We start from the raw sequence: 16,961 nt of genomic DNA, 5'->3' as shown, positions 1-16,961 counted from the left end.
ACAGCGTAGAAAACGCGCCAGGCTCGAGCTCAGAAGGAATTAGGCCACGAATGCTATCGCTGAGAACTGAAAATTGTATCCCCAAAAACTGTTTTGTGTACGTTTCTGAGAGAGCCGGAAGATAAACAGAATCTCATTGTGCACGTACAGACGAGTGTTTCGCAGACACGGGCCGAAAAGCATCTTTTCCCCAGTCGTACTACCCTTTGTTCTTTATTCTTTTTGGCCTCTTGGTGATAATAGTGGTATATGGTTGGTTGTATAAAACGTACAAATGCTGCTGCAATTTTAGAGCGTAGTTAAAGCCAGCAAACGTTAACACCTTTCTCCTTCAATTCGCTTTTGAAGATTATTCTAGATAATTCAGATTTCTCATCTCTTGGGAGGTAAACATTCTGGTAAAGCAATATTTCGACTTTTTTTCTCGATATGCACGAATGTTGTAGTCACTTGCCCCGAGTAACAGCGAAACACTCCCCCCCCCCTCCCCACCCCCCTCCCAACAAACACGCGCCATGCTCGTACAATCAAAGTGCGCAATCCTGTCTTATTTACTACAGTTCCCCAACCTTCTTGCCATTTCAGGAGTACCTGAATAGATCTATAGTCGTCGTGCTGCCAGGAAGCGAGGATCAAGTCCGGCCCAGGAAGGAAAATATTGAAAGGTATAATAAAACAGCGCTGTCAGGCGGTGCGTTCCTCAAAAGTGCGTTTTGTTCCTGGTTTCTTTCACTGCACTTAATTGCCTGTAGGACAGCAGTAATGCGTCTTTGCTGGAATTTATTGCCAAATAACCTAACCAAACATACCAACGTTGCTCAGATGCGCCCCCCCCCCCTTCCCCTTCCTGACGATGACAATGCCTTGTACCGCATGTATATAATATGACTCCGATGCGATGCAGTAGGCCAGGGTCGGGGGTCAGAATGAGAGCGACTGCTCGAAGGCCGCTGGCCTGCAGGGCCTGCATATTACAGCATTAAACTACGGTAGTACACTGCTTTCAGCAAATAAAAAAAAAAAAAAATGGACGAAACGTTTATAAGCCAAAAATTGGTCAAAAAAAAAAAAAAAAAGATGCAGGTGTCGCCATCCCCAGCCGATATCGCCGATAAACTGCTGTACCTTGATCTGAATTCAGGGCGCACATCTCAAAAGCTGGGCTGCACCTCTGCGTGCGCACTTCCAAGCAGTTATCGCAGTCCTTTTCAAGCCATATGTCATGAGTTTGAATGGACTGGTGAGACAGTATTTAATTACAAGTTTCTCAACAATAAAGGTGTATTTTGCCGCCATACAAGCATAGACGAAAGAGCCATATAGATTCAGTTTTACCAAGAATAAAAACTCTATGGCATTCACCCCTTTTCAGTACTCTGAAGTATAGGAGTATGCGTATTTATTATGTAGACTAGGAACATTTCACGCTTAATTGCTGGCTCGCATGCGATGTGCTTGGAGTTTTGACATTAATGTAACTATGTAGTAGTGAGTTTGACGATGATGCCTGTTTCAGCCGCGCATAATACAAACCCATAATAGTCTGAATAACGGCCTGAGGGGCTAGTTGGTTCATGATGAAATGAACAGCGACGCAACAAGGACACCAACAAGAACAAAAAAAAAAAAAAAAACACGCATTCCACGCATGTGGTGTCCCTTTCTTGTTAGTGTCCTTGTTGCGCCGCCGTTCATTCTAGTCTCGTCGCAGTAGAGAAGCCGAAAGCTGCCAACGCCAAGTTAGCACCGAAAGACCATAGCGGCGTCATCTGTTGTCTGCCGCAGAAGACGCCACAAGGTGGCAGGTGCCGATGGGAGCGTAGGCTTCGGTTTGGGTTGGTTGGCTCAGCAGGGTTTAACGCCCCAAAGCGAGTCAGTCTATGAGAGACGCCGTAGTGGAGGCCTCCGGAAATTTCGACCACCTGGGGTTCTTTAAAGTGGCTTGATATCGCACAGCACACGAGCGTCACTCCGTTTCGCCTCCATCGAAACGCAGCCACCGGCGGTCGAGTTCAAATCCGGGTGCTCTGGTACAGTAGTCGGACGCCTTAACCACTGCGCCACCGCGGCGGGACGAGAGAGCGTAGGGATCTCCGCCGCGATTACTCTGAATACGCATTCCGCTGCAGTTTTACGCTTGGGGTAACGCCATCACCACCTTTCAGCAGCCACCGGGCGTTGACGGCTTTAGTGCTTCGTTGTTAGTGCAGGTTATTTCGGGTGTGATCACGCGTGGCAGAACCAGTAGCCTTATAAAGCTTACTAAGGGACAAACGTTTGCAGCAATATGACAGCTCCGTCCGCAGTTTTATAGAAAATGAGCCAGCTGCTCAAGCGGTAAAATGATCTAACTTCATCGCGATAAATATACACAATACTGTAAACTCAGTGCTATGCCCCTTTAACTGCATTCCTGTGTAGTGGAAACCGAACGAAGCAACACACTTGCCTATTGTACTGGAAGAACAAACTTTCACGTGGCATTCTATGAACTGCTTACATCCAACGAACACGTGTTTTATTAATTTCAGGGGCCTATCTGATCTTCTCGGTGCCAACGTCAACATTTACTCAATGATGCCACACAACGGGTCCAAAAATGCGTAAGTATCAAATTCCTTAAACACACTTCCGTAGACTGTCTTCCTTTGCAATCAGAAGATGGCTATCGGACAGTTTGAGACAAACTTGGCTGAAGTAAAAGTCTTTGTTGTGGCTTTTCTTCGTTGTAAATTACGAGAACTTGTTCCTGAGCGAGTTGAGTACAATCCATTCTTAACATTAGAAGGCACGGATAACACGAGACAAACATAGTGAAGACGACGAGGCGCTTCGTCCTGTCGTCTTCACTGTTTTTCCCGTGTTATTCGCGACTTTGAATATTAAGAATGGTTATTAATTACTTTGTCTTCAGGTGTCTATGCGTGGGACCACTGTCAGGAAATACCTAGCGTGCACATCGATTAATTCACAATAAAGAAAAAAGCTCGCGATAAAAAAAAGTGACGCCGCCAGATAATGACAATAACTCGGCACTGTATACAGGTTCAAGGTATGAAGACAGGGCCTTGCAACTACACCTCGCCGGAAATTTTCTTTCAAGACACGCTATGTGACCATTCGGGGAGTGAAACCCCATGAGCCAAACTAAAGCTGATCTTGAAATGCAAACATTTCCGGTGAGATCTTGCTCCAAAATGCTGACTCCATATCTTGAGGAACACAGGATGCCAACTAACTTTATTTTTTAGGAGGCGCCAGATTTTATCACGAGCATTTTTTATCTTCATTGACTTGAAGTACGCGCTCGTTGTCTTTCCTGGCAATGCTCCCGCACACTCCGACGCTCCAAAGCAGGCAGAATTGTACTTGGTGATGCGTACTTCCACGAACAAGTGCATTATCTACTGCCTGTCAGTTTTCTGTACACCCTAATTGTGAGTCATTAAACACTGCTTGTAGACCAATTCCTCGCAGTGCTGTGATAATACAAGGTAATGAAGCAAAATAAAGTGTCCAGATAAGTTTTCCGATGTCAAGCTAACATTACCATATGTACGTAGGACTGTCGCTCGAGCCTGGGCCGTCTATGAGTCGCAGCCTATCGACCTCGTGTCCTTCGGCAAAATTATGAGGTGAGTTTAAATGGAGCGAATTGTGTAAATATTCTCGGAAGCAGCAACGTTACCTTTGTCACTTGGCGGTTTTGTTCCGTTGCATTCTTTTCTCTAACAGGTGGAGAGAATTCTACTTTCTATTACTCATGCAACACCGTGCTCAAGTAAACGACCGTATATTGGCAAGAAGCTTTGCCTTGCACATTTATTCGTATTGTAAGCCACCGACACACAGTTTTAATATTTTGTTTTTGACTCGAGGGCGGAATTCTTGAGAAAAATCTGAATTTCTTCGCGGCTCTAAGCACATAAAGATCTTCCATTCTTTGTTTGTTTACGCTTCGTGTCCACGAGACGCGGACGTATCAGTTTTGTTTTCAAACAAATGCACCTAGATGTATATCAGTTGGCTGAGAGCAGTACTGGACGCAGTCAATTCTTCAGGACTTGCCTTAAGTCTACAAACTGTCGCTTTCCCTACCAAGAACTGCCGTTCCTCAATCACGTCATAAGCAAATACGGTATACATCCCGAGCCGCTGAATATGATCGGTATCGTCTAAATCTCGCAACCTACCGACAAGACAGCCGTTCCAGATTTCTCGGATCGTGTACCTATTAGAGGCGATTTGTGGACAATTTCAAACTCATCGCCGAGCCACTGACCAAGCTTACAGTCAGACATGCCATTTAAAAGGGAAGTGCTTCAAGCGGAAGCCTTCTAAGAACTTCAGCGTCGCTTGCATCCTCCCTCCCCCTCATCCTAGGGCATTTCAAAACACCGACACACAAATTCACACGGACGCGAGCAATCTGTCTAGACGCTGTCCTCATTCAGAAGTACGATGGGTTGAGCAAGTGATCTCCTACGCTAATGCGTCACTCTGAGAAGCCAAAACCAATCACTCGACGACCGAGAAGGAGTGTCTTTTGGGCCACACCGAAGTTTCGCCCCTACCTTTAGGGGGACCAAGCAAGGTTGCGAGCGATCACCACGCTCTGTGCTGGCTCGCCAGTTTCAAAGATCCCTCGTCGACTTGCTTGACGGAACCTGTGCGTTCACGATTTCAACATTACAGAGGTCTACAGGTCTTTATTCAAGCATTCCGACGTAGACTGCTTGTCACGAACCCCAGTTGTCATGCTGCCGAAGGGAAACGACGACGATGCCTTCTTGGAATCGACAAGAGTTAGCAGTTTCATACATCAGCAGCGCTCGGACCCTGGGTTACAAAATATCATCGATTACCTGGGAGGCAATACCGTTTCCTCTCCTGCTTTGTTCAAGCGTCAGCTGTCCTTCGCCTTATACAATGACGCCCTCTAAAAGAACTTCGCGCTCAACAGGACCGCACATCATCTTGGGCACAAAACCCCAGAGGGGAAATTCTGCAGGCATTCCACGATGAGCCGAGCAGGGCATCTAGGGCTTGCACGCACTTTTAACCGAATCCAGGAGTAGTATTATTGGCCACGGTTAGCTGCCGACATTGTCCATTAAGCCAAAACGTGCCGTGTGTGTCCGCGACACATGGCGTCCCCTTTCCCCTCATGATACCTGCTAAACCCCATATCACCACGCAAAGCCCTTTCAACAAAAAGGTATGGTTCTCCTCTGCCCGTTCCCGACTTCATCGATGGTTAACAAATGGATCATCGTGAGCACGGAATAAATTACCCGTTACGTCGAAGCAAAAGCCCTGCTTAATGGTACGGCAGCAGGAGTCGCTACGTTTCTCGTCGAATGCATCCTCCTCCGACACGGTGCTCCTGAGGTGCTCAGCACTGACGGAGCTCATGCAAGCCCTATTGCACTACAGTCAGACAAGCCACAGGATGACAACTGCCCGACATCCGCAGATCAATGGACTAACGGAGCCTCTCAACAAACCGATTACGGACATGATTGCCATGTATATCGACGCCGGACATAAGACATATATGACACAATTTTGCCCTACGTGATCTTCGCTTATGACACCACCGTCCGAGACAGAACCAGGGCAACTCCATTCTAAATTGTGTTTGGCAGGGAACCTACGAAAACCCTTGATGCAGTGCTACCACATGTTCCAGACGAGCAGAAAGTCGACGTCGCCGCCCACCTTCATCGTTCAGAAGAAGCCCGAATACTCGCCCGACTACGCATTAAAGACCAGCGACATACCGGTGCTCGACATGACAACTTACGACAACGTGACGGGGAGTACAATCAGGGAGACAAAGTTTGGGTTTTAACCCAGATTCGCTGTCACAGGTTGCTCTTACGGCCGTACTTTGGTTATTACAATTAAAGCGCCTCTCCGTATCAGAAAAATTGACTGTGTAATCATCCCCGAAGGCGCGACAGCATCCCAGCGGCACCGCGCGCGCAAGGAAATCGAGCATGTTGTTCGCCATAATAATAATTACGTTCGCTAGAGGTTAGTTTGGGCTTCAATTTTTAATGCTTACGTTTAGCCTTCTTTGTTTATTTTGGAACATCAACGTGATCTATTTATAAGAGGAGAGTAATGCCGCGAGCCCTTGTAATGTTTATTTGTTGCTACTGGCCGCCGCTGAAGTTGGCCTTATCACTCCGCTTACACCGCACAGAGCTTGTGTTCTCTGTTTATAGTCAGGGGTACTGAAACGTGGTTTTATCATTTTCTTTATCGCGCAAGATGCGGCGAGATGTGTCTGGAATGATTCGATCCACACGCGTGTTTTTTGACAGTGTTACTGTTTGTTCTAGTCGCCTTTTGCGGCTTTACCAGATCAGTATTTCTCTGCCATGGATGTGTCGGTGACCCCTTGTGAACCACTGGAAGTGGTGGCGGACCCCTTGAGACCAGGACGGAGAGAGGGAGATGGGGGAGGCATTCTATGCCGACTGCTTCCGCAGTTTCGGGAGCAGGTCGTCGTGGAAATAGGATTGAGTAAAGGCTAAAATGGCCTCTAAGAAACACGAATTTGATAAGCCAGCACGCCACGGCCTACAGAGGGACTGAAGAAGAGGCGACGCATAGGTGCCCGTATATATACCGCTAAAAAGGATTCGACACCCGATATGCTTTGCATTGCAATCCAGTATAGCATTGCAACAAATTCCGTTCGAGTTCTCTCTCTTCCTCTCTCGCGCTCGCTCTCCGTTTTTGTACTCCTCGATCGCGTATGTTTCGCTTTGAGAAAATAGAGCGACGGAAGTCGGCTTTTAAACTCAGGACTTTCAATCCTGCAAAACTGTGCCTGCAGCCAGGCCAGACATATCATGCGACATTTCTACAAATGTTTTTATAAACGTGGAACCGAAAATCGTTTCGTGGACCCCTGGGGTGTAAAAACAGTCGGCGAGGCCAAAAAGACCGCAGAGGATTTTTTTTTCAATGTTTCACTTTGCTATTGACCTGAATTAGTTTTGTAATCAATTTAGAAAGAAAGATAAAGAAAATTATCTTCCTAAATTGATCACAACACTAATTCAGGTCAATAGCAAATGAAAAATGAAAAAAAAAAATTATCCACACACACACACACACATGTGTGTGTGGATAATTTTTTTTCATTTTTCATTTGCTATTGACCACACACACACACACACTCACACACGTGTGTGTGTGTGTGTGTGTGTGTGTGTGTGTGTGTGTGTGTGTGTGTGTGTGTGTGTGTGTGTGTGTGTGTGTGTGTGTGTGTGTGTGTGTGTGTGTGTGTGTGTGTGTGTGTGTGTGTGTGTGTGTGTGTGTGTGTGTGTGTGTGTGTGTGTGTGTGTGTGTGTGTGTGTGTGTGTGTGTGTGTGTGTGTGTGTGTAGAGGAAGATATAGTGTAGGGATGTGTTTATTCAGTCGACGCAGATGGGTTCAGCTGCTCAGGATGAATTCGCAGCGGTGCGTCAACCGTACCGAATCACAAAAACAACAACCAACTTCTTCGTTCTCGAGAGCGCCAGCACGCGACGCATGTCAGTGGCTATAACGATGAAGATTACCACACGAAAGTTTCCCCCCGGGTAGAGAAGGAGCCATCCTGGCGACTCATGGAGCCGAAAGGACAGACGGATCGTAGTAGGGCTTCATTCGGTCCTCATGAACTACTTCGCGTCCACCGCGACGCAAGTCCGCAGAGGCTCAACTACGTAGTTGACAGGAGATGTTTTTTGAAGGACTCGGTATGGACAGTGATACCGAGCAAGAAGCTTCTTTGAATAGCCGGCGGTTGTGGCAGGAACCCAGAACCACACCAGGCAGTTGGGTGCATATGAAGGCCCCTCGCCAGTGTCACGATGGTGTTTTTGTTGCCCCTGGTTTTCCTTTGTAAGCGAACCAGCGAGCTGACGGCATTCTTCTCCGTACTGGGCTGCGTTCGAGAGTGGCGTCGATTCAGAAACATCAGGGCGGTAGGGAAAAAGCGCGTCCATTGGGCAGGTTGGCTCGCGCCCGTATAGAAGGAAGAAGGGAGAGAATCCAGTGGTTGTCTGTATCGCAGTGTTGTACGCGTAGGTTACGAAGGGAAGAACCTGGTCCCAGTTGGAATGAGCGTCACTGACGTGCATGGAAAGCATGTCACTCAGAGTACGGTTGAAGCGTTCGGTCAGGCCATTCGTCTGAGGGTGGTAAGAAGTTGCGGTGCGGTGAATGATGCGGCATTCTTTCTGTAGGGCCTCAAGAGCTTCGGACAAGAAAACGCGTCCGCGGTCACTGAGTAGTTCCTTCTTAGTCCCGTGGCGAAGAATCACGTTGTTGAGAAGAAACAAAGCAACGTCTCTTGCAGAGGCAGAGGGTAACGGTGATGTTTCAGTGTAGCGAGTACGATGGTCTACTGCCACGATAATCCACCGGTTTCCAGCGGCAGTAGTAGGAAGAGGGCCATAGAGATCTATGCCAACGCGGTCAAACGGAGGAGCAGGACAGGGTAACGGCTGCAACGAAACAGGGGATTCTGAGGAGTTTTTCGGCTTTGACAAGATTCGCAAGCATGCACGAAATGTGCGCGTCAGTAAAATCGCAGACGTAGGCGCGCGTTAGTTTTCAATACGCCATCGTGAGCACACTGTGGGTCACCGTGGTACGCAGCACAAATGTCGGCGGGGAGATGACGCGAGACGACTAGAAGCCACTTCCGTCCGTCCATCAAGCAAATAACTGCAGCGACAGAGAAGACCGTCACGAATGGAGAAGGGGTGGGCTTGCCGGAAGAGTGCTTTGGATGAATGACCGAGAGTAGGACTTGAGAGAAAATCCAAAAGTGCACTGATCCAGGGGTCATTCCACTGTTCGGTAGCCATGTCGATAGTGGCAAGAGTCGACAAATCGTAAGCACAGACGTGGTCAGACGATATATATATGTATATATATATATATATATATATATATATATATATATATATATATATATATAGAGAGAGAGAGAGAGAGAGAGGATTATATATATATATATATGTGTGTGTGTGTGTGTGTGTGTGTGTGTGTGTGTGTGTGTGTGTGTGTGTGTGTGTGTGTGTGTGTGCGCACGCGCGCGTGTGTGTGCGTGTGTGCATGTGCACTGCGCAAATCGCGCACAGCCCTTATTGCGGCTTCTACTGCAATTTTTAAAAAATATTTTCAACTCTCACCTCAACTCAAATCCAGCTTTGCCGGGGCTGGCAGCCAGACTGCCAGTCTAAATTTCGTCCAGCACCAAGCACAGTTGCTTGTATCTCCGCTGTCCAGTCGCGCTCTTTTGACGGCACAGGTTCGCCCAATAAACTGCTTCCTTTGAGAGACATCAGCTTTCTTGTGGCTGCCAGACTGGCGTCAGTGCGATGTGATATATGGAGGGCCGACTAGTTATAATGCGACTCCACATTTCGCCAGCGCTGACTAACCTGTCACGTATGGATTCGTTCGCAGTAACCTGTATGGCAAGAACTATGAGCAGATGTCCGTGGAGAGAGAGACGCTGCTTCTAAAGCGGTCGGGGAACGACCGCGTCTTCTGGATCCTGCTCATTGTGCTCATTCTCATCATACTTCTACTCCTCCTCATCATGCTGTGCTGCTGTTGGAAATACTTCCTCAGGTAAGCTGCATGTCCGCAGGCCTCGTCCGCAGACCACGTTCGCCGCAGTTGTCAGTAATTGAGAAGTGGTAGAGGTTAATGAGTTGTATCAATCGATAGAGAGGGACGTAATGTTATCCGAAAAATATTTAGGCGAGTAAGTTAATTATGTCATTAATTACTGGCAAAGAAATGTAAAATGTGTCCGCAGCAGTTGTGAGTAATTGAGAAGTGGAAGAGGCTAATGAGTGGTGTCAGTCGATAAAGGGTGACGTAATGTTGTGTCCGAAAAATAAATAGACCAATAAAGTTATTAGGTAGTTAATTAGAGGCTAAAAATATAAAAAGTAAAGGCAAAAATGGCCTTTTTAGCTAATGGCTTAGCGCCACATTTGAATGTATCAAATACTAAAATAGTTAAATAAATCAGTCAATTAAGGTCACGTCAAGGATGTAACGTCACGCAACCGGAAGTAGAGCCGTAAAAGGGCAGGAAGCGATTGGCACGCAATTGGGAAGTGCTAAAAACTGAAATGGGTAACAAGAAGGGAATTAATGTGACGTAGAGGATGTGACGTCATTCAACCGGAAGTAGAGCCGAAAAAGGGCATAGAAAGAGATTGCCGCGCAATTTGAAAATACAATACTAAAGTGGGTAAACAAGAAGTGAATTATGCAACCATAAGCGACAGCAGCATCCGTGCTTTCGGGTTACTCTAATGCAGATTCTGCAGTGCTCTTTAATTTTTGCTACAAGACTTTAAAGCAGCTTCCTGCTTCAAACAGGAAGCCGCTGCTGAGTGTGGTGAACTCATTGAAAGTTGTGCTTGCTTGCGAAACACGCTAGTTCTGGAGGTAATTTCTGAATAAATGGTGAGGCTGAGCTATTAATCTTTTCTAGTAAAGGGCTGGAAGCTGTATGGCCAGCCTGCTAGGTGGCACAAGAAATCTCACCACAAAAACTCGCCTTTACTGAGCTGCGTATTGGATGACGTAAACGGGAGCGAGTTGCACTCCTGCTTTTTTTTTTCACATTGGTTGGAAAGGAGTGTTGCACCACTGGCAGCACTTACGTAAAGGACCCATTCCGGCGTCAAGTGTCATTGCTTTAGACTCTCTTTGTCTTTGCCGGCACCTGAGCCCGTAAGTAAACACCTAAAGAGTACAGAATGGAAGATCTTAAAGAAGCCCCTTAGGCTGAAGTTTGTTTCTTAAACGCTACAAAACGTATAATAAAACTGAAAAATAAATACCACGGCGAGGTTACTACTGATGTTAGTGTGGTTAAAACCTGCATTCATTCATTCATTGTGTTATGGTCACGGCGCCGACCAGCGGCTAAAAAAGGTGCAATAATGGATCATATTGCTCCTGCTGCTTAAGTTGCTGCAAACAGAAGTTATGCGGTGTTTTTTTTTTTTTTGGCATTTTGTTATTTTGCGCGTTGCTGTGGTCATTATGACACGGCTTCTAAGAATAAAGGACAGACATTATTATTAGTAGTATGTAATCGCCGACCGATCATGAATGCTTGCAATCGCGAACGGGAAAACAAGAAATGGATTTAGAAGAGCCCCAATCGCCGGACTGAAAATGAGATAGACTTTATTATGTACACGCGTCTTGGCGTCGTACAGGACGATGGCGTGCTCGGCAAGGTGGGGGGAGATATAGTGATCATACATCCTCACACATCACATCACATTCATCACTTTATTACCTTAAAGACCTCCCCACCCATATTTAAATACGGAGCACAGGAAACAAGTACATAAAAGCACTTAAACAAGTTAGCGGTAAAAGGGCAAGTAGAGAAATTCAGGAACTCGTTGGAAAATCGCTATTCGGCTTTAACCGATACGGACCAATCCAGTTTTCAAGCGATGAGCTATCATCTGATAAATCTCCTTACGGAGTGCGCAATAGAAGGAGGTGGTAGGATAGCTAAACAGGATATTACCAATCACTCTTAGGAGACCAAAGGTGTGATTGACGGCAAAGCATTAAAACCACTAACGCGTACATATACTATAAAACTGGCAGAACCGTTAAACCTAATTGATAGCCGTAAGGTAACTTACATAAGGAAGCTAAGTAGAAAAATAAATAGAACGTACTGTAAAGAACGAAGGTAGGTTAAAGCGGTCACCAGGAAATTAGGCATTGCGCAACTCACATGTACGCACTCGGCAAAGAGAAAGGCAATGTCATTACATTACGAATAAGAAAGTTAGCCGAGGCGTTATACACCGATATATACGGAGCTTAAGCAGCCGAGACGACAAGGGCGGAGGCATTGATGTGCAGGAATTGAAAATCGTGTCCGTAAGTAAAGAGGATGTAAAGAAACCCTTGCAAGCAATAAAAAAGGCGAAATCAGCTGGGGAGGACCAGGTAACTGCAGACTCACTGAATGACCCTGATTAGATTGCGAAAAGCCTTGCTTCCCTGTTTACGCAGTGACTTATGGCCCCGAGGGCACAACATTGTTTGCAAGAAGGCTAACACTCTCTAGATTTATAAAAAAGGGGACGCCTAGAGACAGGCGTCCCCTTTGAACTGCAAATGAAGGATGAACTGCAAATATTGATTGATGACCTAGACAGGAAAAGTAGAAACGTAGGCTTGAAAATCAATATGCAGAAGACTAAGGTAATGTTCAACAGCCTCGGCAAGGAACAGGAGTTTACATTAGGTAGCGAAATACTGGAAGTAGTAGGCGAATATATCTACTTAGGACAGGTAGTAACCGCAGATCCGGATCATGAAAAGGAAATAACAAGAAGAATAAGATTGGGATGGAGCGCATTTGGCAAGCACTCGCAGATTATGACTAGCAGCTTACCGGTATCGCTCAAGAGGAAAGTATACAACAGTTGCATCTTGCCTATACTCACCTATGGGGCTGAAACGTGGAGGCTAACCAAGAGAGTTCTACTTAAGTTGAGGACAACCCAGAGGGCTATGGAACGAAAAATGGTAGGGGTAACATTAAGAGATAGAAAGCGTGCAGAGTGGGTCAGAGAAATAACTCAAGTTACCGACATTCTAGTGGAAATTAAGAAGAAGAAATGGACATGGGCAGGACATGTAGTGCGAAGAGAGGATAACCGATGGTCGCTGAGGGTAACAAACTGGATTCCAAGAGAAGGAAAGCGTAGCAGGGGGCGGCAGAAAGTTAGGTGGGCGGATGAGATTAAGAAGTTCGCAGGGGTCAAGTGGATGCAGCTAGCACAGAACCGGGTTAAGTGGAGAGATATGGGAGAGGCCTTCGCCCTGCAGTGGGTATAATCAGGCTGATGATGATGATGATGAGAGAGAGAGGAAAAGCCGCAAATCTCTTTGCATCTGCCCATGGACTACGATGAATTTACTGAGGTATACTGTATTATAATTATCAGTTCAGGCGTTCAGTCATGTCCGACTCTTCGTGACCCTATGGACCATGTCACGCCACGCTTTCCGGTCTCTCACTATCTTCCTAACATCACATAACTTCATCTGCAGTGCCTCGAGGATGCCATCTAACCATCGCGTTCGCTGCCTACCCCTTCTCCGGCGACCCTCAACCTTTCCCAACATCAAATCTTTCTCCAGCGACTCCTCTCTTCTCATCAGATGACCAAAGTAGCTGAGCTTTAACTTTAGCAACCTCAGATTTCGATCAGCCAAAGGACCCGGATGGCTTCCTTAAAGGCTACTCCACAACGGACAATGTTCACGTAGTCAATCAGGCGACACATAAAGCGTCTGACTTAGCCGAAACCTCTATATCAGGCAGACATTGCGGAATCAGGGTGCATAAGAGGCATATGTAAAGGTACTGGAAAATATCTATAATGGCTGCAAGCCACCATAGTCATTCATCGGTAAAGTGATAGACGCCCATTCTCGCCGTCCAGCTTCCAAATCTTAACGTTCGCCTTTATTTTCTCGATTTCAACGTGACATCGTTAAATGCCCTTCTCTATACAAAATCCCACCCTGTCACCGTTGTTGGCAATGTGAGCGAAGAATCACGGCCATGGCTATAGCACGCGGCAATTTACAGGTGATATATGGCTCCTGTCATTGATTTGTCGGTGCGTTGTGCAACGTGACCAGAACATGTAGCATGACAAGTAAAGCAGGGCTTTACATCTATGTCGCGTTACCTTTACTATTTGCTAGTGAGCATGTCAGACTAAAAAATTACGATACTATTGATTAAGTGAGCACAAAAGGAAATATGCGCAAACGATAACCCGCAAATCGAGCCGCAGACGGCCGCCATTACCACTATTGGGCCATACCCTTAATGGCGGTGCTCAAAAGAGTATCCCCAATATTCCTGATATCTTGCCTCAGGAAGGGAAACACGGTTGCTCGAGTACTATTCGCGAGTGCTTACAGGAATCTCAGGTCCCGAATAGCAGCTTACCTGTAACTATGAGAACCTACGGAGCAGTGACAGGGAAGCTAACGAACAAGGCTCAAGACAGCACAGCGAGTAATGGAAAGCAGACTGTTAAGCGTAATATCAAGAGACAGCAAAAGAGCAGAATGGGTCGGGGAACAAACACGATTTAACGACATCCTAATGAAAATAAAGAAAAATAATGGGTGCGGGAAGTCCATGTTGGGCGAAAACAAAATAACCGAATAAGCAATAGTTTAAAGTTCATAAAGTCGTTCGTCTCTCCATCTTCCGTAAATTTTAGTACAATTATTCTGAAATACTGTTTTTTACCGGCACATTGTCACTAATGCTGCCTTAGTCAAGACAAAAAAATTACTTTGTCTACCCACCTTCATCCATTTCGTCAGCCCAGCTTTCGTCATTTTTCGTGAAAACGCGCCCAAGGACTGGAATCACCTTGCGGGTGCTCCTGCCATCAACCGAAATTACGATCATTCCAAGCGTTTCATTAAAGAATTCTTCTGTAATTGATGCAAACCATTCATGTAAAACCGCTTCGCAGACACATTTGAGGTACCGAAAAGCAATAAATAAAAACGTAATGTAACGGGTTTTATTAGGACAAACGTAGCAAGGGTAGCAAAGTGCCACGTGAGCGGTTTCGATATAGAAATTCGCGAGGTAAAGTGGTCGCAGCTGATATATCGCGGGTTTAATTCGAGAGAAATGACAGAGGTCTGCGTCCTGCACACGGCAGTTAGGCTTATTACGATGATTGCGACGACTACGAGGCGGCAGGAATAAAGACGGCAGGAGATTGATGGCCGATTCTGATAACATCGGATTGTCAGTGGACAAATCACAAATTCGAAACGCGTTAAGGTCAATGCCCATGTCTTTCAGTCTTTTTATTCGTCTTCTTTGTTTACAGCCGTAAAGTATGCTTTCATTTAAATGTGTAGATTAGAATTTATTTTGTAGGATTTATTTTGTAAGGCTCTTCAAGTCATTGAAGCAGCAAAGGAGGTCATGCCCTTGCTGCCCAGCTGGAAGAAAACTAGCGTGCAGAACGTTCAGGAGCCGAGAGACTTGATCAGTACGAGAAAGCAGATGCTATTTTGTCCAAACAATCTTCCGCTGTTCCGCTGAGATTCATTTATGCCTACATCTAGCCTGTAATTTTTTTTTTTGTTGCGTTGCTTCCTTTGAAAAAAGTGCAAAGGAGCCAGATATAGATACATTCGCCGCTGTTAGGCGTCGTTGCATCTGTTTATAAGTACTGATGCGCTTTGGGAAGCTTCTGTCAGCATTGTTATACATCGTAACATGACGCCTGTGTGGGAACGACTACAGTCGATCCCGGATATACCAAACTCCAAGGGGATCACAAAATAGTTCGATATATCGATAATTCGATATATAAAATATCCCAACAGGTGACCTTCTTTGTATCCAGAAGCGTCCATAAGGTGTAGCTATGTTAGCAGCACGCTTCCTGCTGTGATACGTGTTCCGCCGGCATACTATCAGTTCGCCGCTCGCCACGGATGCAGCTTCCCGTGAGATACACGCTCGCGCACCCACGCATCGACGCAGCGCCCCACTGAATTTTTCATTCTTAAAAGGAAATAAAAAAAAATTACCGACGATTACGTTACTTACTAATGCGAAATTTGAGCGCAGCAAATAAGCTGTTTCACCTTTTCGATAGATTGAGGCAAAGAAATCGAGCAACACATGTATGCGCTATCACAGAATTTTTTTTTTATTTTTCACACGTATTCCTTTAACAAAGACTCCACTAACAGTTCTTGACAGTCATGAAGGAAGCTTTGTGATCGGAGAAATAGACTGATATATGTTCGACTTGGTACACCAATGCTTGATTCTCAAAGACGAGATCTATACAAGTGCCTCGCGAGGTTGTCACAGCCGTGGGACGCGTTACGAGCGAGAGGAACGGGATGTTCTCCCGCATAAGTGTGAAGAAATTCCTGTTTGTCTTTATGTCAACATTAAAGTCCCCCACTACTAACATCGGTGTCGGCTCGGGCGGTGCACATATACAGATCCGCCGCCACCGATCTGGCTCTCTGATTGCCATCGCACATGGGTTGCATTGGGGGAGGAGCGAAGAAAGGAATTAAGTTCGAGCCGGCGCTTTGACAACCGGAGACTCGCAGGAAGAGGGGGGAGGGGGGTGGCGTGTACACCCAGCGGCAAACGATGGGGGCAGAAGCGCGCGCAGCAAGCGGACGACGCGATAAAGGGAGGAGAGAAGAGATAGCAGCGACTGACTGATGCTGCTGACGCCGATAGTGAGTCAACCCCAGCTGCGGAGTTGGTTTCAGGGACAACGCCGCCGATGCCGACGCAAACAATATGATACCCTCGCTTCCGCAGCGCCAAGAACCAGGTCTAGCCGTCGGAAGCTGGTCACGTATTCGTCGACGTGCCGGGGCCTACGGGAAATAACCGGCGCGTCGGCAACTGAAGAGCACCCTATCCGCCACACAGGAACATGGCGGCGACGGTGTTCTATGCAGTCACGTTATCTTGAATCTCTAGCGGCGTCAGCGGCATCCAGCGGATCAGTCGGTCGCTGCTAGCGCTGGGGGGATGAAAGGGGGGCGGAGCTGGTTACGAGGCCGATGACGACGCCGACGCCGACGCGAAACCCAGGAACGGACGCCAAAGAGCTGCGCTCTAAAAAAGATAGAGAGGAGCACCTCTGCGTGCCACTCCTCGGAAGCGAGCACGCGCTCTCGTTATTTCATATAAACAGTTTGAGATGTCAGGGCCCGTGCTTCAGCCGCGTGACACAATCCTTTGGGGTTGGGGTTGCATCAAAGTTGCTGAGAACGGTGCTTAAAAAAAAAAAAAGCCACTTCTGATCACAAGACCTCTAAATTTCTTACTGTTACACTATAAGCGT

The 16,961-nt window shown here is 46.5% G+C and overlaps 1 protein-coding gene across 2 annotated transcripts in view; it reads left to right on the top strand.

Annotated features, from left to right (window-relative positions):
• Cad86C (Cadherin 86C) overlaps positions 1–16,961 on the top strand; it is a 120,354-nt gene that overhangs the window by 95,055 nt on the left and 8,338 nt on the right. For both annotated transcript variants that reach the window (XR_014708672.1, XM_084608959.1), the window contains exons 18-21: positions 586–665; positions 2,532–2,603; positions 3,564–3,635; positions 9,481–9,648. Coding sequence is in view for 1 of the 2 variants with exons in the window: in XM_084608959.1 (XP_084465085.1) it covers positions 586–665; positions 2,532–2,603; positions 3,564–3,635; positions 9,481–9,648 (392 nt within the window). In the remaining variant the exon portion in view is untranslated. The remainder of the gene's footprint in view (positions 1–585; positions 666–2,531; positions 2,604–3,563; positions 3,636–9,480; positions 9,649–16,961) is intronic.

The sequence above is a fragment of the Amblyomma maculatum genome, chromosome 7 (assembly GCF_055883805.1).
Source record: "Amblyomma maculatum isolate TAMU_Amacu chromosome 7, ASM5588380v1, whole genome shotgun sequence".
In the NCBI taxonomy this organism is placed as follows: Eukaryota; Metazoa; Arthropoda; class Arachnida; order Ixodida; family Ixodidae; genus Amblyomma; species Amblyomma maculatum.
This window is presented reverse-complemented; position numbering and strand designations above follow the sequence as displayed.